The sequence below is a fragment of the Artemia sp. Qi Xiang Cuo genome, chromosome 12 (assembly GCF_049724085.1).
Source record: "Artemia sp. Qi Xiang Cuo chromosome 12, ASM4972408v1, whole genome shotgun sequence".
NCBI lineage: Eukaryota > Metazoa > Arthropoda > Branchiopoda > Anostraca > Artemiidae > Artemia > Artemia sp. Qi Xiang Cuo.
This window is the reverse complement of record NC_142805.1, coordinates 3156154-3183041: the sequence shown is the minus strand read 5'-3', so window position 1 is coordinate 3183041 and position 26888 is coordinate 3156154. Positions and strand designations below refer to the sequence as shown.

At 36.3% G+C, this 26888-nt stretch overlaps 1 protein-coding gene across 4 annotated transcripts in view; it reads right to left on the bottom strand.

The window, feature by feature from the left end:
- The window catches only part of LOC148945662 (importin-4-like), a 112306-nt gene that overhangs the window by 53697 nt on the left and 31721 nt on the right, over nt 1-26888 (bottom strand). For all 4 annotated transcript variants that reach the window (XM_089098305.1, XM_089098304.1, XM_089098306.1 and 1 more), the window contains exons 4-5: nt 13982-14150; nt 9976-10152 (exon numbers count right to left, since the gene is read on the bottom strand). In XM_089098305.1, coding sequence (XP_088954431.1) covers nt 9976-10152; nt 13982-14150 — 346 coding nt within the window. The remainder of the gene's footprint in view (nt 1-9975; nt 10153-13981; nt 14151-26888) is intronic.

Below are 26888 nucleotides of genomic sequence, written 5' to 3'. Positions count from 1 at the left end.
ATGAAGCTTGATAATGTGTCCTTTGAAAATGATGTTTTCTCAAGTATTTTAAAGCGTGGTCGTGTTATTATTTTCTTTAAAGGTGGATCAAGGAATGATCCTGCAAATCATCGTCCCATATCTCTTTTATCAGTGATTAGTAAAATTTTTGCAAAAGCTATTCTTTCTCGACTTCTTGATTTTCTCAATTCTAAACACTTTTTTTCATGATTTTCAGCTTGGTTTTAGGGCGAAGCACTCAACTGAGCATGAACTTGAATTATTTACATTCAGTTCTTGAATCTGGCCTGATACCTGCTGCTCTTTTTCTCGATGTCCAAAAAGCATTCGACTCATTAACACACAAGATTCTTCTTCGGAAACTGTCCCATATTGTTATAAAGGGAATGCTTATTCTTGGTTTCTACCATATTTATCTGGTCGAGTCACCTCAGTTGATATGCACTTTTCTAACCCTTCTGGATTAGAGTCTGGCGTTCCACAAGGATCTGTCATGGGCCGATACTCTTTTTAATCTACGTCTACGATACTCTTTTTAACTATTAATGCAGCTCAAAGGTTAAAACCTACCATTTGCTGTCGACTTTGTCAACTAGCATCCGTCACTACTTGTGACAGGAGTTCGTCCTTACCGGATGCACTTATTGCTAATGCTGATGACAGTACTCTTGGCACAACTGGTAGAACTGAGTCTGATCTTCGTTCAAAGATGAAAGCCTTTTTGAAAGAGTTGTCCAGTGGTTTGATGTAAATTATCTTGCCTTAAATGTCGGAAAGTCACGCTTTTTCATTTTCTCAGGAGTCTCAAAGGCTTGTCCTGACTTAAATGAAATACACGTATCAAGAGGTTCTCTAAGCAGACCTAAGGATCGTTATATTCGATTCCTAGGCATCCTGCTTGACGAAAATCTTTCGTTCAAGCATTATATTGACCTGATTAAAATGAAAGTCTCTAGGAGTCTTGGAATCCTTAGAAAGCTCAAACACATGTTTCCAGGGTCGATTCTTAGAATCTTGTTCTACAGCCTAGTTCAGTCTTATGTTTCATATTGTTCTGTTATTTGGATGTCAACTTTTCCCTCGTCTCTGATTCCACTTTCAAAAATTTATGATAAAGCCAGGACTCTTATTAAGGAAACTAACCGATCTTCACTTAAACCCTTGATTGATTTGAAATCTCTCTATTTTCTTTCTTGTTCTTCTTTTATTTTTTTACAGTTGCCGGGCCATCTTCCTGCTGCTCTATGTAATAATATATTTTTTTTTTCTGATCAATCGCTTTATCATCTCCGCAATTCCAGTAATTTTCAGATTATTCATACTCCATCAGTGAGGTCTGACTTCAACCCTCTGACAGCTTGCAAGAGGATCTGGAAATGCTCCGAGTCTGCACGAAGCTGCCACTCGTTTGGTATACTCGAAAAATATGTTAAGAGAATTTCTAGCTAGTAATTAAGTTTATTTTCCGGTTTCCCTCGGAGTTGACATCTCTGGATTGAGTTGGATATTTAACTGAGTTGGTGAAATATTGCGCTACTCTCTGACTAGCTTGCATTTTGGGGACTATTTAAGGTGGGCGACTGCATTTTTTTAGATTTTGTTTATATTTGTTTGTGTTGATATTTTTTTTCCTGTTCTTTCCCGGCCATGGAGCCTTATGGGGAAGATTGTGTTGAACTAGTTTTTTTTTATGATTTTTATTGTTAAATAAAGAACTCAGAACAAAGAAGAGGACTTTTTTCCATGCATATAAGGTGATTTCGGGAATGAATGGGAATGTTAGGTCTAAGTTCAATCTTTTATTCTTTGAATATACATACACATATTTAACTGGAGCCATGGGGGGACGAACACGAAAAACTAGGCCTAGCTTGAAAAACTGTAGGGGGGGGGATACCAAAAACCTGACGATTAATAAAAGCCTTAGGCCCAAACCTTCTGTAAAAAGCATTTCTCCAATGGCGGTTCTGACCTCTTGCGCACAGGGCAAAATCTTGACCAGCGCCCCTTCACCCCGGTCTCCCAAAAATTTTCAGGACATATTTTAGCAAAATTTTCATTTATTAACAAAATTTTCATTTATCAAAATTTTTATTTATTAACAAAATTTGAATACAAAATAGCACAAAAAAAATATAAAAAAATTGATATAATTCGGTCAGCTTACTTTTATTTTCAAGGAATGGTGATGAAGATATGGGGGAAAAAAAAATGAAATTTCGGATTCAATTTGCTTACACTTATTGCCAACTGTGCCCTCTACTTTATCTAAATTAAAATAAGATTCCAAAAATTATAAAATGATTATTTATTTGAAATTTTACACCCCTAAAATCTCTGCGTCCGGGGCAAGAGCCCAAACCTTCTGCACAAAGCATTCCTCCAATTGCGGTTCTGACCTCTTGCGCCCGAGGCAAAATCTTGATCAGCGCCCGTTCACCCCTGTCTCCCAAAAACTTTCAGGACAAATTTTAACAAAATTTTCATTTATTAACAAAATTTTCACATATTAACAAAATTTGAATACAAAATAGAACAAAAAATTAAAATTGATTAAATTTGGTTTGCTTACTTTTATTTTCAAGGAATGGTGATGAAGATATGAAAAAAAAAAATGAAAATTTTGGATTCAATTTGCTTACCCTTATTGCCAACTGTGCCCTCTACTTTATCTAAATAAAAATAAGATTTCAAAAATTATAAAATGATTATAACCGTTATATTATTTATTTGAAATTTTGCACCCCTAAAATTTCTGCGTCCGGGGCAAGAGCCTTTCCACCCCCTAAAACCGCCTCTGCATCCCTCCTCCCAGCCGGAGTGTTTTTTTGAGCGATTGCACGAGAAAGGATACGGAAGGTTGCCTTGACTGAAAAATTAATTTTGAAACTCTGTTTTTGGTTGTCCGTATTTTTTTTGTTTGCGCTTTGGTGAGTGTATACTGCCAGGCCAGCCAACCGTGAGGTAGAACGCATGGTATGTCAAAGCTTAGGAAGTGTTTTTGCGGGGAAGTGAGTTTTTGAAAGGTTGAGAGGGAAAGCAAACAGTCAGCTTGAAGAGTGATTGTCAACCTGTGGTTGCCCAGCTTAAATGAGAACTGACGCTGACTATGTGAATTTGATATCTCTTATGGAAATAATAGTATGCATTCCCCCCCCCCCCCATAGCACCATGGCACCATGGTCCAAAAATCATAGAAACATGAAAGAAAATTAAAAATCAATCAGACGATAAAAAGAAAAGAAGCAACCTGATGTAAATTATCACCATTAATTAGCTCAAATCAGGTGATGCAGGACTCTACAGACACGGCAAAAAAAGATGCCACCTCCCTCTTATACCCAATATTAAAAAAAGAATTATAACCAGATCCTTAGATAGCCCACTCAAAACAAAAATGGAAGTAATTTCAAAAATCCTCCAATACACTTGCAAAAAAGAGTAACGGAAAGAGCCACAATGAATATACAGCCAATCTATAAGAAGAAATATAAAAAATTAATATTACAGGTTTAACTTCATAATTAAAAATTCAACCACCAGACGTTTGAAGGCACCAAAGGACTGACATCCTCATGCCGAAGCTGGAAGTTTATTCCACACTCTTTGTGATACCAAGTTAATTTTTAATCCTTTTTGAAATTAAAAAAAATAAGCTGAATTTGGAATTCTATCGGCTAATAATAGGTAATGCATCAAAGGCTTCAATCAATAAACAAACTAGCCACACATTCGGTTACGACAAAGAGACATGCTAATATTTTACATATTCGTGGAATACTATTTGTACTAAATTTCTGCATTTCGTCTGAGAATAAATATTAAAGTGTCCCTTAGAGAGGTGGATCAACAAAATATCAAATAATGATTAGAATGAACTGAAAATATTGTTAAAAGGCAACAGTTTTAATAGGGTAGTGAACTTCGAAGGGAAAATTTTTTTTTTGCTTCAAATTCGGAAGCTCTCGCCAATATGTCAATTTTAAATTCTTGGTCAACATGATGCCTGAGACCCTAGGTAGGCAGGCATGCCTTTCCAAAAATTAACTTGACAAATATGTGTCCAATAAAAAAGAGTCATGCATACTCCCTCCATTTACCCGTGCAGCCCCAGCCATTTAAACATCTGCCTCTCAATTACTTGAACTATCTGTCTTGGCTTTTCTCTGTCTACAATTAGCCATGTCTTGATGCAACCATATGCAACTTACTGCAAAATACTTGATAACTTCAATACTTGATACCAATTTTTTTATTGGTAAGGGAATCTGGATGTGAAGCCGAAAGTTTCAGACTTGCAATGTTATTTGTACAATATTTTTTTTTTTACTTTCGAAGTTCACTGTTTCCTTTTCTTCTATTTTTGTCTAGATGTTTCTTTCTTTCGTTTCTTGTAGTTTTCTTTTTTAAGTTTCTTCTTTTTTCCAGTTTTTCCTTCTTCGTAACATATTAATTCAAAAGAGACTGTTTTAAATTAAAACAAAATTTTTTGAAAAAGTCTAAAAATATTAAACAGAAATGAATATGTTGAAAACGGATAAAACTTTTAAAAACGGTTATAACCGTTCTCAGTATTTTTATTTCGTTTTAGTTAAAAATGAAAGACATTATGGCCTAAGAAATTACGTATAAACAGTTAATGACATTAATGACGCATAAACAGTACAAAGAAAACTGTTTAATTTCGGAAACAATTTCCAATTACTGTTCAAAAGCGGTAAATATATTGATAACCGACAAGTTGGCATCGAAATATATTGATGTATCGATATCAATCGGTACATGTTACGAGGTACCTGATATAGTATATTTCATCGCTGATATAGTATATTTAGTTACAGCCTTTGGATTCAAGCTAGCAGTTTAGAGGGCAAATTTAATGATATGCAAGGGCGTATCGGGAATTTTTTTTGCTCGGTAAGGGGGGGGGGGTAAAAAAATACATCGAAAATTATTTGTTTATATACATTTCTGTTACGCTTTTACGTAATATTTTTTTCGGGGGAGGGGGGGGGGTTCCAATTTAGTGACCCCCCTGGATGCAACCTCGAGCATATGCATAAAAAACAGCGACGAGAGACGGTGAAGCTAGAAGCAAAACAGCGGTGAAATTTAAAACGAAAATCAATGTTGGATTTGGTGTTCACGCACAGATGTTATGATATGTGCAGATCTTTTTTGGGATGTTTCCCTGTGTGCCTAGCGTTCGGAAAATATTATTGGATTATTTAGTACACTTTACAGAGGTAATAAAAATATCCCCAAAGGAATGCTTCAATGACGTGAACTAAGAAAATAATATTATTGGATTATTTAGTACACTTTACAGAGGTAATAAAAATATCCCCAAAGGAATGCTTCAATGACGTGAACTAAAGGAAATAATCAAATTAGTTTCAACGAAATTTATTTACAGTTAAATGGCAAAAAATTCTTATTTTTTATAAATAAGAATTTATAAGCGGATTAAAAGTTAAACCGCTTTGGCTCTCACAGACTATCCGTCGTGCCTTCACTCTAATTACCCTAATTAATATCAAGTCCTTCATCACTTACACAAAGTTGATATCAGTATCATCACATCACACATCAATATCAACAAAGTTGATAATTCAAAAATCAACGGAATTGGTCTATTGAACTATGACACTCACAGAAGATGTTAAAGAGGCACGTAACAATACAAGATTAGTCCTTGGAAGAAATCAAATAGAGACAAAGGCACATCCAATATTTTTGTTCTGATGTTTTGTTTGTTTGTTTTTTTTGTTCGGAGGGGGGTACAAAAAAACTTAAAAAACGCATCGAAAATGCATTTGCTCATTTTTGTTGCGTTTTTATGTTTTGGCCGAAATTCTTTTTTTGGGGGGAGGGGTTAAACATCGGTACCTCCCCCACCCTGGATACGGCCTTGAATAGAGGTATATGCCAATATTATTTCATTATTTGCTACATTTTGGAAAAGTAACAAAAATTAATGGCCAAGGGAATGATTCGAAGATATGAACAAAGTAATGTAAGAGTAAAGAAATAAATTTACTATTCAACAGAAAAACAAAGTTTTATAAAATTGCCAAAAAAATCTACAATTCTCAAAGGACATGTTAAATAGGGTCACACCAGGACAAAATGAGGTGAGGGAAGAAATCCGCAAGACTAGTTTAAATCCAGCTAGGAACATTTGAAAAAAGGGGGCTTAAAACATCCTTTTTTCATATTTTAGACCACAAAAATGCTAAAAAAATACAAGGAAATACTGAAAATACACTATTTTGCATTAAAACATATTATAAACACCCATGTAAAAAATATAAGAAACAATAAACTCACATATACAAGAAATTAAATATAATAATGTATTATAAAAAATGTTCTAATATAGAATGAAAATATAGTAAATTGAAATAATATATTATATAATATATAAATATGAATCACAGTTTATATAATTAGCAGTAAGTTTACCGCAGATGATTTCTGGCTCTTCATTCTCGGTGCGAACAAAAAGCTCCTCCCACTTATTTGTGCACTTATTGTCCACTTGTTGGTGAGCCGGCCAAGTGGTTTTGTCAGTACTTGTTCCGTAGGTGATTATACTTTGTCTACCCGTGAAGTAAGCTTACCGCAGATGATTTCTGGCTCTTCATTCTCGGTGCGAAAAAAAAGCTGCTCCCACTTATTTGTGCACTTATTGTCCACTTATTGGTGAGCCCCCTAGCAGTAAGTTTACCGCAGATGATTTCTGGCTCTTCATTCTCGGTGCGAACAAAAAGCTGCTCCCACTTATTTGTGCACTTATTGTCCACTTGTTGGTGAGCCGGCCAAGTTGTTTTGTCAGTACTTGTTCCGTAGGTGATTATACTTTGTCTACCCGTGAAAAGATCTAATGTCGCTTATGTTTATACGTTATCTGGAGCACTCGAACCTCGGTCCGGGTTTTTATAATGGGTGAGATAGGGAAAGATCATACTGCTACTTATATAAACTGTGATATGAATACACAATATTGCACACACATATGACGCTCCAGACCACATATTGCACACACATATGACGCTGTTGCACACACATATGACGCTATGCACACACACATATGACGCTATACACATATGACGCTATAATATTGCACACACACATATGACGCCATAATATTCCACACACATATGACGCTATAATATTGCACACACATATGACGCTATGCATACACACACATATGACGCTATAATATTGCACACACATATGACGCTATGTCGAAGTATTCGTGAATGGTTCATAGAATTAGGTGGAAAGAACAAATTTCTGATTTGCAAAAGATAGCTTTTCTGTATTTTACTAAATGTTTGGTAATATTCTTATATTAGTATAGATAAATATGTGGACTCATCATTTAAAAAGTAATTTACTAATTACAACATGTTTCATGTCACTATTTAAGGAAGCTACAATTTTAAAAGCCCCTGAAGCGAATTCAATGCATAGTTCGGTCTAAATGCCGAATAAAATTATAAATAATTTAGTTTTAATACATTAGCAAAACCATAAGATCTGTATTGCAAGCATTAACCTTATTGAACCTTAACGGTAAGCATAATTACAAGTTCTTCTTTTTTCTGTCTTCCAAACTTATTGTATTGATGATTTTTATAAGGAGCTTCATTTAATTTTTTTTATAAGATTTATTTTTAGGGAATATCCTTAGGGAAATACCTACACAGCAAAGGGCTAGATAGTTCCTCCACGAGGCATCCTAACGCCCCTCACCCCAAAAAGAACGTTGGTCAATATATGCATTGGTTTGAGCCCCATTCCCTCCTTATAAAAAATTGCCACCCCTAAACAGTACTCGAGGGTAATTATTACTGTTTCTGCGCATAATTAATAGCCAATATTCCTTATAAACCGTAAGCACATTTTATAGATTTCTCTTTGCTTTTTATTATCTTACCACCTACGTCTATGGAGTCTTTTGTTAAAATTCCGTATGAAAAATTAATTTTTACTAGATCAAACAGATCGTGGTAACGAACTGTAAGTAAGGAGCTCCCGGCTCAATGGTAACCGAAACTGCAGTAAACGGAATTTTGATACCAATAGATACATCAAAAGAATCAGATTTTAATGCTGATTTGAAATATATAAGTTTCATCAAGTTTAGTACAACCCATCAAAAGTTACGCGCCTGAGAAAATTTGGCTGATTTTCGAAAAAAGGGGTAAATACCCCCTAAAAGTTATAGAACCTTAATGCAAATCACACCATCATATTCAGCGTATCAGAGAACCCTACTGCGGAGGTTTCAAGCTCCTATCTACAAAAATGTGGAATTTCGCATTTTTTGCCAGAAGGAAGATCACGGATGCGTGTCTATTTGTTTCTTTGTTGTTGTTTTTTTCCCAGACCACTGCGTCGATCGTATCGACGCAGTGGTCCTAGAATATCGTGGGAGGGCTCATTGGAACGGAAATTAAAAGTTCTAGTGCCCTTTTTAAGTGACAAAAAAAATGGAGGGCAACTAGGCCCCCTCCCACGCTTATTTTTTTCTCAAAGTCACCCGATCAAAATTTTGAGATAGCCATTTTGTTCAGCATGGTCGAAAATATGATAAATATGTCTTTTAGGATGACTTAATCCCTCGAAGTCCCCGACGGAAGGGCTGAAAGTTATGAACTTTACCCAATATTAACATATAGTATTGGTTATTGGGAAGTATACAGACGTTTTCAGAGAGGATTTTTGGGTTGGGGGGGGGCGGGGGTTATGTGGGAGAATCTTACCATGAAGGAAGTTTTCATGGGAGAAGGGACATTGCTATGACGGGGGCGCCGGATTTCCCAGCATTATTTAAATAAAGATCAGAAATTATATATATAAAAAAAAGTTTTTTAACAGAAAGTAAGGAGCAACATCAAAACTTAAAACGACAGACAACATTACGTATATGGTTGGGTTCACTCCCTAGTCAATACCTCGCTCTTTAAGCCAAAGATCTTTTAGTACTTTCATAAGAGCTATTTATTCTAATTAACGGCATTTGTGATTAAGGGGTTATTTTTGAAGAATTGGAACACAATTTGAACTTAAGCTTAAAGAGCAAGGTATTGACTAGGGGGCGAACCCACTAATATACGTATTAAAAATATTAGAATATAGAGGTTCGTTACGTAAGTTAATTCGTAAATTACGTATATTTATTAATAATAAAAACGTTCGTAAATAAAATTAAACGGTTTCGAGAAAGCCATTTAACCAAATAAAAGTAAAATTAATATTCAATTTTTTTTTAATTATTCATGTACGGTGAGCCAAAATAAAAACCTGCATTAATTCAAAAACGTTCGAAAATGAAATAAAAAAAAGTTTTTTTTTAAATGAAAGTAAGGAATGACGCTCAAATATAAAACGAACAGAAATTATTCCGTATATGAAAGGAGATGTTCCCTCCTCAACGCCTCGCTCTTTACGATAAAGTTTTACTTTCTCACAAGTCTATTTTTTTAAACAATTAAAAACTTTAGCGTAAAGAGCGAGGCGCTGAGAAGGGGACAGCCCCTTTCATATACGGAATAATTTCTGTTCGTTTTAAGTTTTAACATCGTTCCTTACTTTCTGTTAAAAAAACTTGTTTTTTTTTTTATTTAATTTACTTATAGAGATAACCCTTAAGATTATACCTATACAGGAGGGGGCAGGACAATTCCCACGAGATGCGTCAAAATCCCCCTCCCCCCCCCCCCCAATGAAATATTGTGGCATATAAGTGCATTGTTTTAAACCATGCTTCCTTCCTGGAAAAAAGACCCCACCCCCAAGGTCCAGGCTCGTATGTACTTATCACTTTTACTATTTATAGTTTCAGAGTCAATACACTGCTTCAATGCTAAAACCTAGAAAAAAAATTAAAATGGACCTTAAAGTGCTGATCTTCTTAAATACATATATAGGCTATATATAGCTTCAATGAATTCTAGTACTTACAACAGATTCTGATCCAATGAATGGGGCAATATTTATCAGCGTTTTCGCAGCATAATACGCAGAGTCTGTTTTTGGTTCTTGTAAAGATTTATCTAAAGCATGTTTGTAATTGTTAAAATTTTGTAGGATTATATCTGGCGCACTGTCGGCTATTATACTCAATAGTTGCATCCCGACCTGCAAAAATAAAAATTAAATGAAAAATGTAATTCAAAACTCAAACCGAAAATTATAGAGTTAAAATACTAAAAATTTACGACAACACTAATAATAATAAACTAAAAAGATTAAATAGATAATAAATTAAAAAAAGCTATAATAATAGTTCCTGACAGACATAGCTGAAGACAGGGAAAAAACAAAGAGAGTTAACCCACCACACATATTTTTCCAAAAGGCGAATTCCATAGGCCTTCCAAAACTTGAAAAGTTGTTACGACTTGAAAGCAGTAAAATAAAACGGTAGAACGTCTGAAATCAGAAATGCTTCCCTAATGTGGTAAAATTGGTAAAAATTGGTTTTCTGTTCATAAAATTAGAGAGAACCCATTTATTCTCATATATAGGCTACAGATACAACAAAGGTATAAACCCAACTAAAAAACCCGGTCAGTTCAGTAGGTAGTCTTCCTCAAAAGAAATTTGCCAAACTACCCTTCCTGATTCTTTTAGCCCCTCCCCAAGATTCTGAAAATTACTATTTTTTTAGTTTCATTGAAAAATACTTTTTTTATTTGCTTTTAAGAAAATCGAATCTGGGTATCCGGATACCCCTTCCCCTGGATACGGCCCAGTCCAGTGTCCTTTTGTTTGAAGGAATATACTCGGAATGTGGGAGTCACAATTAGGAAGTGCAGCATTCTTGGTATAGTAAATGAGATTGAATGTCAAAAAGAAGACCACATTAATATCCAGCCCTCTGTTGACAAGTGGGGAGGGGGAGTGACTCTCCTCAAAATCAAGATAAGCATAAAGAGTTCATTGATGTTGGAAGATCGGAAAGGCAGTTCGAAAATCATCCGCATAAAAAGGAATACCAAAACAACGTTTTTTTCTCTTTTTTTCTTCTGTTTTTTTTGCTGATACACATAGACCACAAGCTCAAAATGTATCAAACAATTCGTGGCAACGAACTGTAAGTAAGGAGCGACCCGGCTCAATAGTAACCGAGGCTCTAAAAACGGGATTTTGATACCCATAGATATATCAAAAGGATCGGATTTTATGCTGATTTTAAATATATAAGTTTCATCAAGTTTAGTGTTACCCATCAAAAGTTACGAGCCTAAAAAAATTTACCTTGTTTTCGAAGAAAAGGAGGAAACACCTCTTAAAGGTCATAGAATCTTAATTAAAATCCCACCATTAGATTCAGCATATCAGAAAACCCTGCTGTGGAGGTTTCAAGCTCCTATCTGCACAAATGTGGAATTTTTATTTTTGCCAAAAGAACGGATGCGTTTTTAGTTTGTTTTTTTTTACAACAAAACTGGAGGGAAACTAGGCCCCCTCCCATGCTCATTTTTTCCCAAAGTCACCGAGAGGTAACTTACGTGGGAGGATCTTTCCATGGAGGAATTTTTCATGGGGGAAGAGAATTTCCATGAGGATTTCCCAGCATTATTTAAAACACAATCAGAAATTAAATAAAAAAAGTTTTTTTCAACTGAAAGTAAGGAGTAATATTAAAAATTAAAACGGACAGATATTATTCATTTCAAAAGAGCTATTTATTCTAATTAAACGGCCTTTGTGATTCAGAGGTCATTCTTAAAAAATTGGATCAAAATTCGAACTTTAGTGTAAAGAGCGAGGTATTGACGAGGGGGCCAATCCGCTCATATTAAGTATATGAGGAAGTTCGCCCCCTCGTCAATACCTCGCTCTTTACGCTAAAGTCCAAATTTTGTTAAATAATGGCCGAAATAAGCGATAATTTCTTTGTGTTATTTTCCGGCCAATCTCAGGAGTTGTTCTTAAAAAACTGCAACAAAAATCAAACTTAGGTTTTTATAAGGTTATTGTTAGTTAATAAGAAATAAAATTAATATGCACATTTCGTTTTAATTATTCATATACGGCAAGCCAAATTCAAAACCTGCATTAATTCAAAAACATTCGGAAATTAAATTAAAAACAAGTTTTTTTTAACTGAAAGTAAGGAGCGACATTAAAACTTAAAACGAACAGAAATTATTCCATATATGAAAGGGACTGTCCCTCCTCATCGCCCTGCTCTTTACGCTAAAGTTTTTTATTGTTTTATAAAGTAGAGTTGTGAGAAAGAGTAAAACCTTAGCGTAAAGAGCGGGGTGCTTAGGAGTAGACAGCCCCTTTCATATACGGAATAATTTCTGTTCGTTTTAAGTTTTAATGTCGCTCCTTACTTTTAGTTAAAAAAAACCTGTTTTTTTTTATTTATATACCAGCAAAATGTTCGTCAGACGACGAACATTAAAACGAAAGAAAAAATCGTAGCATATGCCATTATGTGTATTATAGGAGTGTATAGAAGTTTTATAGGAGTTATATGAGTTTATAGGAGTTTTATAGAAGTTGATATCTCATAAAAACTCCTAATTTGTTTGGACTTCGATGCACTACAAAAACTTGGAAAGTCGTGACCTAATAAAAGTGCTTTTTTTGTCTTTTGACTCCCAAATAAAATCGGTTAACCCATCTTTCTCCAGTAATTTAAACCTGTGCATACCTACGCTGATATGAAATATTGAGATACCGTGGACTATTGAAATTGACTTTACAGTTAAAGTTGATCTAAAAGTTATTTTCCGTATTTTTCCAATATTTTTAAGAATTTATTAGCAAGGATTTCTAATAGTGGGTTTGAGTATCCCAAGATTACTTATCCAACAATACCATTTAATTATCCTTAAGCGGCGTTCACAAGCATGTCTAGCTAGAATCCCATGTCTAGACACGTATCTAGCCAGAATCCAATGTCTAGGTAACGACCGTTCACAAGTAAAATTCGGCGCTTAGCTAGACACGCTAGACAAGGTACTTGGCTAGACATTGAGTTCTAGCCTCTAGAACTCAATGTCTATGATTTTCGATTATAGCCAATCAGAATGTGTAAAGATCCACTATTTTCATAATTTTTGCTTACATTTGTAAACTGAACTTTAATGTTTGATTTCTCATTAATTGTTTTTTTTTTCATTTTAGGCAAATATGCAAAACCAGACATAATAATAAAGCACACTAAGGCAATTGTTTTGCTTATCTCATCCATTAGCTTGTGACAGTAAAAAAAGGGATTACAATTTTGAAAGTTTTGCCCGCATAAGTTCTGTTGATTGGCTAGAAACGACCAATTTGAAACTAGATTTGTAGTTTTAGCTAAGCACCGAATTTTACATGTGAACGGTCGTTGCCTAGACATTAGATTCTGGCTAGACACGTGTCTAGACATGGGATTCTATCTAGACACGCTTGTGAACGCCGCTTTAGCGTTTCACAAGACGTACGTGATGTCAGAGATTAGCAGGATTACTACTTGAAACGGTCTGGATTAATTGTCAGATACGTTACATCCGCTAATCCTGGAAAATGCAGGATTACTCAGGATAAGTGACGTCATACATAAACAAATAATCCACTTTTTTCAAAAATGGAAAAAAATATGTGAAATTATATGCAGAGAACAAAAAGGGGGAGAAATTGTAAAATATAGCACACCTACAGGGGTTTCTAAATAAGCTATATTGAAAGCGGAGTACCTGTGATTAATATTGTTATTCGCCTAGTTCTCTATAGGATTTCGTTTGACAAGTTGCTGGATAAGTTATTTGTTATTATCTTTTACGAATTACATCTGGTAATATTAATATTAAGCAGGTTAGTCGGAAAAAGGAAGCTTGGTCGCACTAAATGTTCGAATCATTTCTAGGTGCCTCTGGACAAAGTGAGCCTCCAAAGAGGCTCTGGACAAAGGGTGCCTCTGGAATAAGAAAAAGTGAGCCTCCAAAGAGGGGAATAGTCAAACCTCTCGAAATTCTGGCTGCTGGGCACTGGCAATGTCCTTCAAAAAGCGTGGAAGTTTAGCCCAAGTTCCAGCATCATGACGGGCCATACTTCCAATCAACTGAGCGATTGATGAGCGGACAAACTTCTCACCTTCAGCCATGAAAGCGTCCAAAATACCGCTTTTCATACTAAAACGAAAGTCAAAAATAATTTAAAAAAGATGACACCACCAAACTTACAGTCAGGCAACAAAATAATGTCAAAGACAAAAATAGAGATAATCCTTTAATGCTATTGGCTTATTTTCGAGACTGTAAACCAAACCTAACAGTCAGAGTACGATAATTGTCCTTGAATAAATTAAGTTAAAATAAACTCGTTGAAAAAATAAAGCAAAAACCAACGTTGACACTAAAAACAAAAACTTGCCCCCCCCCCCCCCGCGGCTCCAAATGTTTACGCTAAAGTTTGACTTTTGCTCCTACTATTATATAGAAATATCACCAATTGACTTATTAGGAGTTATATTAACTCCTGTATTATTTTTTGTTTTCAGTGAAGCGCTAGTTTTCTGCAATCCTACAAACATAAGGAAATATCACCAGTTGATTTATTTGAATTAGTTTTATTGATTTATATTAGACAGGCTGTGAAGTAATAATTTTTGTTCGTTTTAAGTTTCAACTTTACTCTTTACTTCCCTCAGAAAAGCTATTCCGTTCAAAATCGTAGAATTGTTGACCGACAAATTCTTATTCATAATACGCATCTCAAAGAGATCAGAGCTATGTTGTATAGAGCTATGTTGCTATGATGTTTTAGGATGTAAAGAGAAAAAAATATCTTTTCCAATTCTATTTTGGCAGAGAAAATGATAACAAATTCAGTTTCTGAGTTTAAAAATTGTTGTGTTTATTTCATTTTGGTCTTTCGAAGTATGCCCTAATTAAGTAGTAGCAAATGCAGGGCTGGCTACACGTAACTCTGGATATAAAGATAGCCACCGGAGAATTAATTGCACCTAGGGACGGTTGGGTAATTGCACCTAGAATTAATTGCACCTAGGGACGGAATTAATTGCACCTAGGGACGGTATTCCAGAGCTAGTATTTGTAAATTAGTAAAACAGGGCTCATCCGGATGAAAATTTTAGGATCTAATGGCTTTAAGGACCGATTTATGGACCGATTGCCAACGGACGGCAATAAATTTTAAAGCAAGTAGCACTTCCGTATCAAAAAGTGCGCTTCGGGTAGTTTATTTTTGTGACGTACAATCCCGCCTTTTAAACCAATCTTTGAAACTAATCAAGTTTTGATAATCATGTGCATATTTTGGATGGATTATTCTGGGCCAGGTAAGTTAAGTTTTTGAGGAGGGTTTAGTTGCACCTGAACATGATTATAAATATTATAATTTTATAGGGTGCTGTTTGGAGTTTCGGTGGTTTTCGGGTCCGGTGAGTTGAGCTCTAATTATGATTTTTTTTTTCTCTTGTTTTTTTTTTTTGGTTTATTGATTTATTAGGAGGGTTTTCTCCCGCACAAGCTTGCTTTGGGGAATCGATGATGTATATTTTATTTTTAAATAAACCCAGTGGTACTTGAAAGGCGTCTCTCTAGAAATAAGGAATACTGTGATTGGCTTTCGAATTGTGATTGTGACTGGCTTAACATAATTGGTTAAAACCATGACTTAGTACATACGTCTTACCATGAAAATATAAGCAAGTAATTGACACATTAGACGAGTCAAACTCAAAAGTTTGACTTTTGCTCCTATTCGACAACAACAAATGGGACTTTTTTTTTCGTACTGCCTTGCAAATCAACTGTTTGTTCATTCGCATGTGCTTGAGACAATAAGATTTTCAGTTCCAATTTTTTCGAAGACAACTGGTAAATAAAACAATTTCGATTGTCAACGGACCGCATTTCCTGCAGGATAGAGTACTTTCAAAATAAATGAAAAAGTGAAAAAAAATTTAAAAATGAAATTTTTTTTATATTTATGATAAATAATGATTTAAAACTATATTGAAAATAATAATAATAATTACATTTCAAATTATACAATTAAAATAAATAATATATTTATATATTTATTTATTATAATATTTCTATATAAAAATAATAATCAATTTAAAATAATAATTTATATTTTATATTTATAATAATATAATATTTAAAATAATATCATATTTAAAATAATAAAATAATAGGCCTATATTTAAAATAAGATTATATTTAAAATATAATATAAAATATATACGCCTATATTTTAATAGCGCTGATGAAGAAAAGACGCAGCAAAAACATGGCTCATAAACGGTTTCAACTATTCAACTTGGATTGACCCCTCCCCCCTTACAATCAAAATACCTAGTTCATTCTAAGTTTTAATTTAGGTATTTACTTTCATTCGAGAAACTAGTCGTTACTGTTTATTTTTTTAATTAATTTATTTTCTATTTGAATGCCCTAATTGGGGCTATCCTAAATATGAGGGGATGTACCACCTACTCCCCAGCTCTTTAAGCGAAAGTTTAACTTTGACATGACAATGCTCTTAAAAGGAAACTATCCTTAAGAATGCAGTCTGACTTATTTGGGGGAAGGGGGCTGAAATGCCAAATAATATTTTTTTCTATTTCTAATGGCGATATTTTTCTTTAGACAATTTTCCCTGAGGGGCGTCCTCCTAGCCCTTACACCTTTGTGCTGGTAAGCATATAAATAATATCTATTATTTCCCATTAAAAATATTCCTATGATAAGGAGGGACTTAATACCCCCTTTGTATCTATATTGCAAACTTGGTTCAAACATATTCTTTCAAATGAAAGGATATTAGAAGTAAATCCTTTGGGACAGAGGATGGCCAGATATCACTAAAAATGACTAGTATAAATCTAAATTCTCTCTACTCGCTAGCTAATAGATAGCGAAACGCAATTTCAAACAGGAGATAGAGAGACGATAGTTTTGCTGGGCCACTTCCAGGCCTCCTGACATCGTACCCCCAAGAAACCTTAGATACTTTTGGCCCAACGAACACTTTCTTACAAGGCATCTAGCCAACAGGGCATTCAACATTAGATATATTCCCCTTTTTCCTACAATAAAATCTATCCTTAAACAATTGGCAATTTACATAATTTACGACCCTTGCCTGGGGGGCTGGGGGGGGGTCATAACATCCTGGGAGGCATAGTCATAAGATACTTCAACTACTTTTAGGAAAACAACAATCTTCATTTTAATTGGATGTCTTGGAGGTTACGGGGGAGCAAAAAGGGGATGATAAGAGGTTGGTTACCGTCCAATCACTTTTAGCCTTTAAAAAAAAGCACTAGAACTTTAGATTTCCAAACAAGTGTGCTCCCTACAAAGTTTCTATGACCACAGCTTCCCCAGAAAATGGTCCAAAAAAAATAATACTGTAATGCATTGAAGGCACATGGCTCTTTACTAAGGCAACTGATTCCATGATACTTTCTGAGCATCCAAACTTTACAATCAACTCACATATCTCCTGCGCAATCTCACCGATTACAGGGACCGCGAGTCCATCGCTCTGCTTTGTTTCTCTTGTTGGGTAAATTTTGAGGACTTTGGTTGAGCAGCTTCAAATTTGGGAAAAGCTTGGATCCGAAATTTGCATCCTGAGATTCACCATCATGAAGCATGGATATATTTATCGCAAATTTCAAAGCTTTTTGTGGCTACTGGGCTTAAGGGGCTACGACGAGGGCTTTGGAATTTCCATTACATAGAAGAGTTTATAAGATACAATTTAATTTTCTGTTATTTTTATTGGCATAAAACATCACAGAGAGGGTTATAAGACTCATCAGATTTCGATAAGGCAGAGTTGTTTGTCTCTCCAGAAGTAAGAAATAGGGTGATTGCAGAGTTGTTATGTCTCTCCAGAAGTAAGAAATAAGGTGATTGAAAATACGTTACAGACGTAATCCAATGAGACTAGAGCGTACTTTTTACCGTGGAATCATATAAAAGTAACCTCTTTTGTTCTCTTCGTAGATTATTCAGATAATAGATGAGCCCTTTCTATGTGAAGTAGGAACGCCCCTTCTATATGAAGTAGGTCTGGAAAAAAAACAATAATGCACTGAAGCTATATCGATTTTTACTATACACAAAGCTAAAGCATTGCCTGTAAAAAAAAAAGCCATAGGGCTTCAGCTTTTTTTCTTCTCAGAGACCTTTGATGTGGAATGAGCGGTCATAAAATCTTTGAAGGAGGCTCATACGATTGTGAATAGAGAGTTCTAGCGTCATTTTAAAGAATTGAAACTGGTCAGAGGGCAACGAGCACCCCATACATGACGTATTTAGCTGCCCACCCTAAAATATATCCATCAAAATTATGATACATCCAATTTGTTCAAAATAGTTTAGAAGTAAAGTAAATATTCCTCAAGGGATGAGATGACCCCCAACAGCCCCTGGGGCAAGGGCTGTAAGTAATACAAGTTGCCCAGTGTTTACACATAAGGTTTGTTTATAGGAAAACGGGGGCATGCTTGATCCTGAGTCTCCACAAAGACTTAAGGTATTAAGATGAAACTTTAAAAGGAAATGTTAAGGGGGTTTTGAACTAAATCAAAACACACCAAGTGAATGACGGATGTCAAAAGAATGTGTCAAAATTTTCCCAGGAACAGTTGAGGGGATTAAGGTGAAACTTACGGGGAATGTTTAAAGGGATATTGAACTAACCAAAAGGCACTATGCGCATGCTACAGCAACTACTTCTACTACTTCTGTTATTACTACTGCTACTACGACTAAAGCTAAAGGTATTAAGGTCATAATTTCAAAGAATTTTGACGGGATGTTCAACTAAGTCAAAACAAACTACGTGCATGTAGGTTGTCAAAGGGGGTGCATAATAAAGGGTGTATGCATAAAGCAGCTTTTGGTTGGCTCAATATTCCCCTCAACAAGCATTAGATTTTCCAACTTGATAATATAAGCTGTTCCTGGGATGTGGCTGTTACGCCCTTTTGATAAACTCCATCGACATACGGTATTTCAATTTAATTCAACATCTCCCCAAACATTTCCTGAAAGTTTCAATGCAACATCCTTAGCCTCAATAGAAGCAGAAGTAGTAGGCTATTAGAAGTAGCAGAAGTAGTTGTAGCAGTATGCACATAGTGCGTTTTGGTTAGTTCAACATCCCCCCCAATATACCCTGAGAGTTTTAACTTAATCCTATAAACCGTTTCTGAGATATTGCTAATATACCCTTGTGTCAACTTGCGTGCACATAGTTTGTTCTGTTTGAGTTCAAAATCTCATCAAAATTCCCAGCGATTTTCACCTTAAAACCCTTAGCATTAGTGGTAGTAGTACTAACAGTAGTAATAATAGTAGCAGTAGTAGTAGTATCATGCACATAGTTCCTTTTGGTTAGTTCAATATTTTCCTAAATATTTCCTTAGGGCACCTTAATACCCTTAGCCTCAGTAGTAGTAGTGGCCGTCGTCGTAATAGTAATAGCATTACTAGCAATAGCAGTAACAGTGTGCACATAGTGTTTTTTGGTTTTACCAACATCCCCCTCGACATACTCTGAAAGTTTCAACTTTATACCCTAAACGGATCCTAGAACATTCCTGGTACGTCCTTTTAACAATTTGGATGCGCTCAGTGTGTTTTGATTTAGTTCAACATCTCCTCAATATTCCCTGAAATTTTCACCTTCATACCCTTAGCTCTAGTAGTAGTAGTATAAGTAGTAATGGTCGCATTAAAAAGAGTAGTAGAGCATTCACATATTGCCTTTTGGTTAGTTCGACATCCCCCCCAACATACCCTGTAAGTTTCAACTTAATACTCCAAGCCGTTCCTAAGATGTCGGTAATAAACCCTCTTGAAAAACTTGTGAAGCGTGCACATAGTGTTTTAATTTAGCTCAACTTCGCCCTTAAAATTCCCTGAAACATTCCCCTTAATACCCTAGAATCCCTAGTAGCAGTAGTAGTAACAGCAGCAGTAGTAGTAGTAGCATGCACATATTCGCTTTTGACCCCTCATCACACCCTAAAAGTTCCAACTCAATACCCGAAGCACTTCCTGAGATACGCCCTTTGGCAACCTGCATGCAAACAGTGTTTTGATTTAGCTCAACCCTCCCTTCAACATTCTCTGAAAGCTTGATCTTAATACCCTTAGCCTTTTTAGACGCAAAGTGCCCCCTTTTTCCCAATAACAAATACTATATGTAGATAATAAGCGAATTGCATAACTTACAGCCCTTGCCCCAAGGGCTGCGGGGGGTGTCATCCCCAGAAACATTCTTATTGGATCTTTCAACTATGCTGAACGAATTAACAATCTCAAAATTTTACCAAGTGTCTTGTGGGATAATGAGAGGGGTGGGTTGTGCTGCTTACCCTCCAATCACTTTTGACTCTTGAAAAGGCCACTATAACTTTTAATTTCTAATTAAAATGTGTCCCTTCCAAAGTTTCTACGACAACTCCTTCTATACGAAGTGTGCTGAAGAAAAGAAAAAACAATGAAAATAAATAAACAAGTAATGAATAGAGCCTACTTTGCTCTTAGTGCTCTCTCTTAAACTCTTAGCGCTGCCTATGACTCCAAAGAAATATCTGAAAAAAATTCGCTCCATTTACAAAAAAGGAGAAAAGTTTCAGCAAGTACGTTCTTTCATTTGTGAATTGACATCAGTGTCACGTTCATTCAATCTATTCGTTCAATCAAATTCTTTTTCTGTCTGAGATTATGTTGTTAATTTTATCGGTACTTGTATGATATACCCCCTACCTAATGTTCTTCATCTAATTAGAGCCTTGGATTTTCCATAATTTTGGGATTTCCCATAATTTTGTTAATAAAGTATTATATATTCATCATATTTTGATCCCAAAACTATGGCAAATCCAAGGTTCTAATTTAGATGAAGAATTAGGTAGGGTAGGGGGTATATCATACAAGTACCATTTTCTCTATTACATTCGATTGGTTTAGTGTCTTGTTACACCATAAAGTAAATTAACTACCAGAGAAATGGTTTTAACCATCAGATAAATTTTCACACTGCAAATATTGAACCCTATGAATCAATTTACAAGTTTTATTGTATCTACAATTTATCAGCAAGTAGTCGAGAGATTATAAGGTAGTCAGCCTCCATCTTATAACCCCTAAAGGTCTGGGAATGATTTGAAAAAAAACCCAGAGATTAAGTAAAAAAACTGATTTTTCCTGATGAAAGTTGAAAGGTAATATTAAAACTTTAAGCAAGCCATCAATATTCTGTATAAGAGGGAGAATATCCCCTCCTCAGCCCCTCGCTCTTAACACTAAAATTTAGAGTGTTTAAAAAAATCTTATTTCAATTGAATGTTCCTTGTGTTTGAGCAGTCTTTCCTAAGGGATTGTTAAACTTTAGCGTGAAGAGGGACAGGTTGAGGAGGAGACAGTCTCCCTCGCCTTGGGAATAATTTCTCTTCGTTATAAGTTTTAATGTGGCGAGTACATTTCATTGATGAACAGAAATTTGACAACAACCAAAAATGGAAATTATACGAGTATAAACAATCTTTGTTGACATACTACAGAAACTAGGATAATCCTACAGGAGATATGGCTGGAGCCTATACGTCAACTACTTGGTCTAAGCTGTATCATCCAAAAATATGTACTTTAGCTTTTATTCAATCCTCGTAATGTATTGCAAGGGTTTCATGTATTTTTTGTTATGTTTCATCTTAAGGTCATAAAACTGATATTACGAGCTAATTTAAGATCATAATAGTAAGGATAAGGTGCACCCCATCTTTACTTTGGCAGTTCCTTTAGCTCTGGATTCATTTAAACTGACTGTCTTCCGTCAAATTTGTGCCTCAGTCTTATTTCCTCTTCATTTTAGGTTCATCCATCTGGCCGTCCTGACTAAGTGGACGTGCGCTGGGTTGAGAATTCGTTGTCCAGGGGCACGGGTTCGATCCTTGGCGTGGCCAGTTATTTGGGTTTGGGACGCGGGTCAGTGGCGTGATTCTATAAGCTTAGCCAGAGTCGACCCAGCTCTAAATGGGTACCTGGAGAAATCTGGGGAAGGTAAGCAGGAAGGGTGTGCGAAAGCCCAGGATGGCTGGCCACCAGCCCCCCATTGCACCTCCTGGCTGAAGGGCCACGAAACGGAGATAAGCACCGCCGGTTTGGACCTTAAGGGTCTAGTGCCGTCATACTTACTTACTACTTACATCCATCAGATAAAGGGAAGACAGCTTTTCCTGATGTCAATAAATTCAGGACTAAGGTTTCAGCTATACGCCTAAGAGGTAAGAGCCTGAGAAGATGAATAAGGCCATCAGGAGTCATAACTGAAAAATCTTTCGCTTTCATTCTTCTGCAAAACAATGGTTATTTATCCGGAGTTTATTGCCTTTTCAAAGATTTGAAAGGGAAACCAAATGACCAGAACTATAAACAAGACTGCAAACCTGGGAAGCCAAACAACACTAGGGAGAACGGGGCGAACTTGGACACTTTTTAGTTTTCCAAGCATAACTAGGTACTGGATTGACATAAAACAATTTAGTGTGGGTCGTTAGAAAGTTATAAGTCTGGTAAATAATGGTGAATTTTTTTCAGATTTTTTAAAGATCACCCTGAAGCGTGAGTACCATGAAAGTAGGACCTTGTCAAGTGTCCAGTTTCGCCCCGTACACGGGGTGAAATTGGACAGGCATGGGGCGACCTTGGACGCAATTAAACTTTATCCAAATACAGAATATTCGAAATGATACATAATCACTCAAAATCGCATAAAAAAATCAGCCAGGAACATTGCACGGGCATCCAGGTTTCAACTAGAATTGTCATTTTAAATTGTATATCAAAAGATCACAACCAAAGACAAGCCCCTGAACTGCACGACCGGTTCCACCAGCTGAAGAGGGGACAGGAAGCTTCAGTTCTATGTCGGTAATATCTATCTCAGCAATATCGGGAAGCTGAGGAAACATGAATTTGTCCCCTTGTTTCCGAAGAAAGTTAACCCTCGCAGACTGCTTTTCTACAACATCAAGAACTTCGCCAAAATTATACACAAGGGCTTTCTTCTTTCCATACTCGAACTTGACAAGAACAAAGTCTACGGCTTGAATGTCCTTGTCTACGTCATCCTTATCAGCATCATGAAGGTGCAGAAAACCGTCAGATGAATTGTCGTTAAGTTCAACGTCATCACCCCTACTTTCCACTGGTGATTCAATTTGCGTTATTTTCTTGGCAGTGGGCTGCTTGGCCTGCTTGGGTAAAGGATTTTTACTCTGCTTTTCCTTTCTTTCTCGTGCTTCAGCTTCTAAAGCATCTTTTTCGGGTGTATCGGTAAGAATACGAGTTCGACCTTGCTTTCTCGCATTCCTTCTGGGCTTTGTCATATCTGCTCTTGGATAGGGTCTTACTGCTTCAGGAGTCTGTTTTCCTAGCTCGCTTTGGGGACGAGAAGGTGGAGGAGAGGGAGAGGGTATTGGCTTCATATCAAGTAACGAATCTTCCGGGGGTGGACGATTTGTCAACTCAGCAGGTAGAAAGTCTACCTCAGAAAATACACTTCTGTTGAAGGGCCAAATTCCAGCTTTCGTGAAACCAACTGTTATATTTTCCGGGTTGAACTTGCGAAGGAATGGTTCTTTGCAGAGCTGGGAAGTCTCGTGAATCGTAATTCGTTGACCTGGATGGATCTGCAACCAGGTGCTCAGTGATTCTCTCATCGCAAACTTGAATGGTCCGTAGACAGAGACGTCCAATGCCTGTAAGCGGTGGGAACAATGGGGAGGAAAGGTCAGGAGGTGGACCCAATTATCTTTGCACAGCCGCACTAATTCCACCGAAACATGGCTATCGTGGTTGTCAAGCAGCAGTAGCACAGGGTCTTCTTTCGATGGCTTCACCAGCTTGATGAAGTGCTCAATAGCAGCTACAAAGTTGATGGAAGTCATCAAACCACTAGGGTAAGAAGACCCAAGACATCCTGGGGGGGCTTCTAAACAAACCTGTTCGATCATTATCGCCCGGGGGAACAAAAAAACGAGGAGAAGAGCTTGACCTGTGGCTGAAATAAAACCAGGCCTTGTAAAATTTTACCCACATTCTGCTGACACTGTGTGGGAAACTTGCTTCGATCCTTTCCTTGCGATTACTTTTGGAGCTGGAAATACAGTAGGAACCCCAGTCTCATCACAGTTCCAGATACGGTTTGGTGGGAACTTGAATTTTTCGTAGAGTTTCTGCAGGTTGTCGAAGAACAGATTCACAACCACTGAATTGAAGCCAGCAGCCCTTGCCTGGCTGGTATTTTCAGGCTTACGAATAGATGGCTCTGGGTTTCGTTTCATAAAGCCTGAGAACCAGTCAACCCCAGCTATGTCGTCTCGCACCCAGCTCTCCGGCGTTTAGACGCCAATCAATTTGCCCCATTCAAAGGCAAGTTTCCTTGCTTCTTTCGGAGTGAGGCCGTGATTCATCAGCTGACATTTTAGGAGATACTCTACAAACTCTTTTTCTTGTCTGTTAGAGAAAACAGTTTTTCTCTTCAGGTTGGGCGATGGGCTTGGGCGACATGGGGATGTAACTGGATTCGCTCGAGGTTCTTCAGTAACTCCTTGTCGATTTTTCAGAGCATAGGCAACGGTTGATATCTTCAGTCCATAGGTTTTTGCGGCATTTCTAATAGATAGTCTACGCTCTAAGACTGCATTCACTGCCTGCTCCATGGATTCGCCATCTGGTAGATCGTGTTTCCTGATGTATTTACGAACCATTGTCCAACTAGAAAGAACAAACAGTAAATGCACGGGAAATAACCTGAAAATAGCTTTAAGAGGCAATGATATGAACCGGGTCCCTCCTTACTTACAGTTCGTTACCACGAATTGTTTGATCATGTAATTAAAAAAAAATTATATTAAAAATTAAAAAAAAAACTTTTCTTTAATTAACGGCTTTTGTGATTAAGAGGTCATTCTTAAAGCATTGGAACAAAATTTGAACTTAAGCGTAGAGTGAGGTATTGACTAGGGGAGGAACCCCCTAAAATACGTAATAAAAATATACGAATATAGTTTGTTATGTCAGTGAATTCATAAGTTACGTCAGAACAAAATTTAGAGAAAGTCATTTAGCCAAAAAATAAATAAAATTGATGTACAAATTTTGCGTGGATTATTCATGTACGGTGAGCCAAAATTGAAGCTGCATTAATTCAAAAACGCCCTGAAATTAAATTACAAAAGACAAGTTTTTTTAACTGAAAGTAAGGAGCGTAATTAAAACTTAAAACGAACAGAAATTATTCCGTATATGAAAGGGGTTGTCCCCTCCTCAACGCCTCGCTCTTTACGCTAAAATTTTTTATTGTTTAAGAAAATAGAGTTGTGAGAACGAGTCAAACTTTAGCGTAGTAAAGAGCGAGGCGTTGAGGAGGGGATATACGGAATAATTTCTGTTCGTTTTAAGTTTTAATGTTGCTCCTTTCATTAAGCTAATGAAACAGCCAACTTAACCTCGTTGTGTTGTGCGAAAAAAAACACATCTACACACAAGCAACGCCATCTAGCATCATCGATCAAACTCCAAATATTAGTTAAGAAATTCTCTAAAAATTGCCTCCAAAGAGGCAAAGACGTTCTCTAAAATGATAAACAAAACTAGCACGGGGTGAAGCTGGACACACGGAGCGACCTTGGACAGTGTCCAAAGTCGCCCCCGAATTGCTGTCCAATCTCGCCCCTATCAAACCAATTTTAGAAAATGGCGTCCTGAAAAAGAAGTACTCGGAATAGACAAATCAAACTCAGGGCATAGATAGAGGATGTATCTAGCAACTGTACAACATCAACAACAAAAAAAAATTACCACCTTTTCTTACCGCAAATCGAGCTGATGTTGCGACTCCCAGATTTTTTTTAAGCATCAAAAAACTTTCTTACCTCTTATTTTGGTGCTAACAGTTCCGTTAGATTTCAAACTTCCCGCCAATGTAGACATACATAAGCCCCATCTACCCTATTTTTTGTGGATCGATAGAAGCAATAGGCTAGATGTCAGGTTCGACGTCCAAGTTCGCTCCTGTCCAATTTCGCCCCGTTCTCCCTACAGGAAACGCAGTGAGGAGAACTTAAAATCCAGCAGTAGACTAAGGAAATTAAACAAAACTAGCCAGGCAAAATAAAACAAAATAGCCTTAATTTAATAGTAGGGTTGATAGATCAACAAAGATAGTGACGATACCAAATGAGAAAACGTCTATAATTCAGCACTAAAATTAACAAATTCAACAGCCTCATAGACCCCCAGTTTGTTTATTTTTCAACTTTATTTTGTTGTTAGTTTGTTTATGTTTATACTTCAACGATTTTTAGCCGGTCAAATTCCATTTTTTTATTGACAAGTTTTACGAGCTACTTATAGTCAACCTCGAACATTTTTTTAAGTCCTAAACATATTTAATTATATATAATTTTTTATTAAACTGAGCTACAGAACTGAAGATATATTTGCATACAATCATATAATATTACATTCAATGGATAGTTGCACACTGGGTCACCAAAAAAAAAAAAAAAAAAATCTTTTAAGACTAGCCTTAGCTGTCTTCCATTCTGGCTTTTATTTCCGAGATTCTATATTTAAATCAACGGCTAGACTAGGAAAGTAAAAAAGCAATTACTTTTTCCCTGTAGGACCACGAGAAAGAGGATGGCGACTTTCCAAACGTATTCTAGGCTTTCAAATTAGTTGTTTATTTTGTTTTTTTGTAGCGGAAGTTTTCAGACATTCCAAGGATCTGGAGAGAAGCCGAATCAGACCAGACGGATTATAAACATGAAAATTAACAGACGAAAAAAAACCATTTGAAGCACT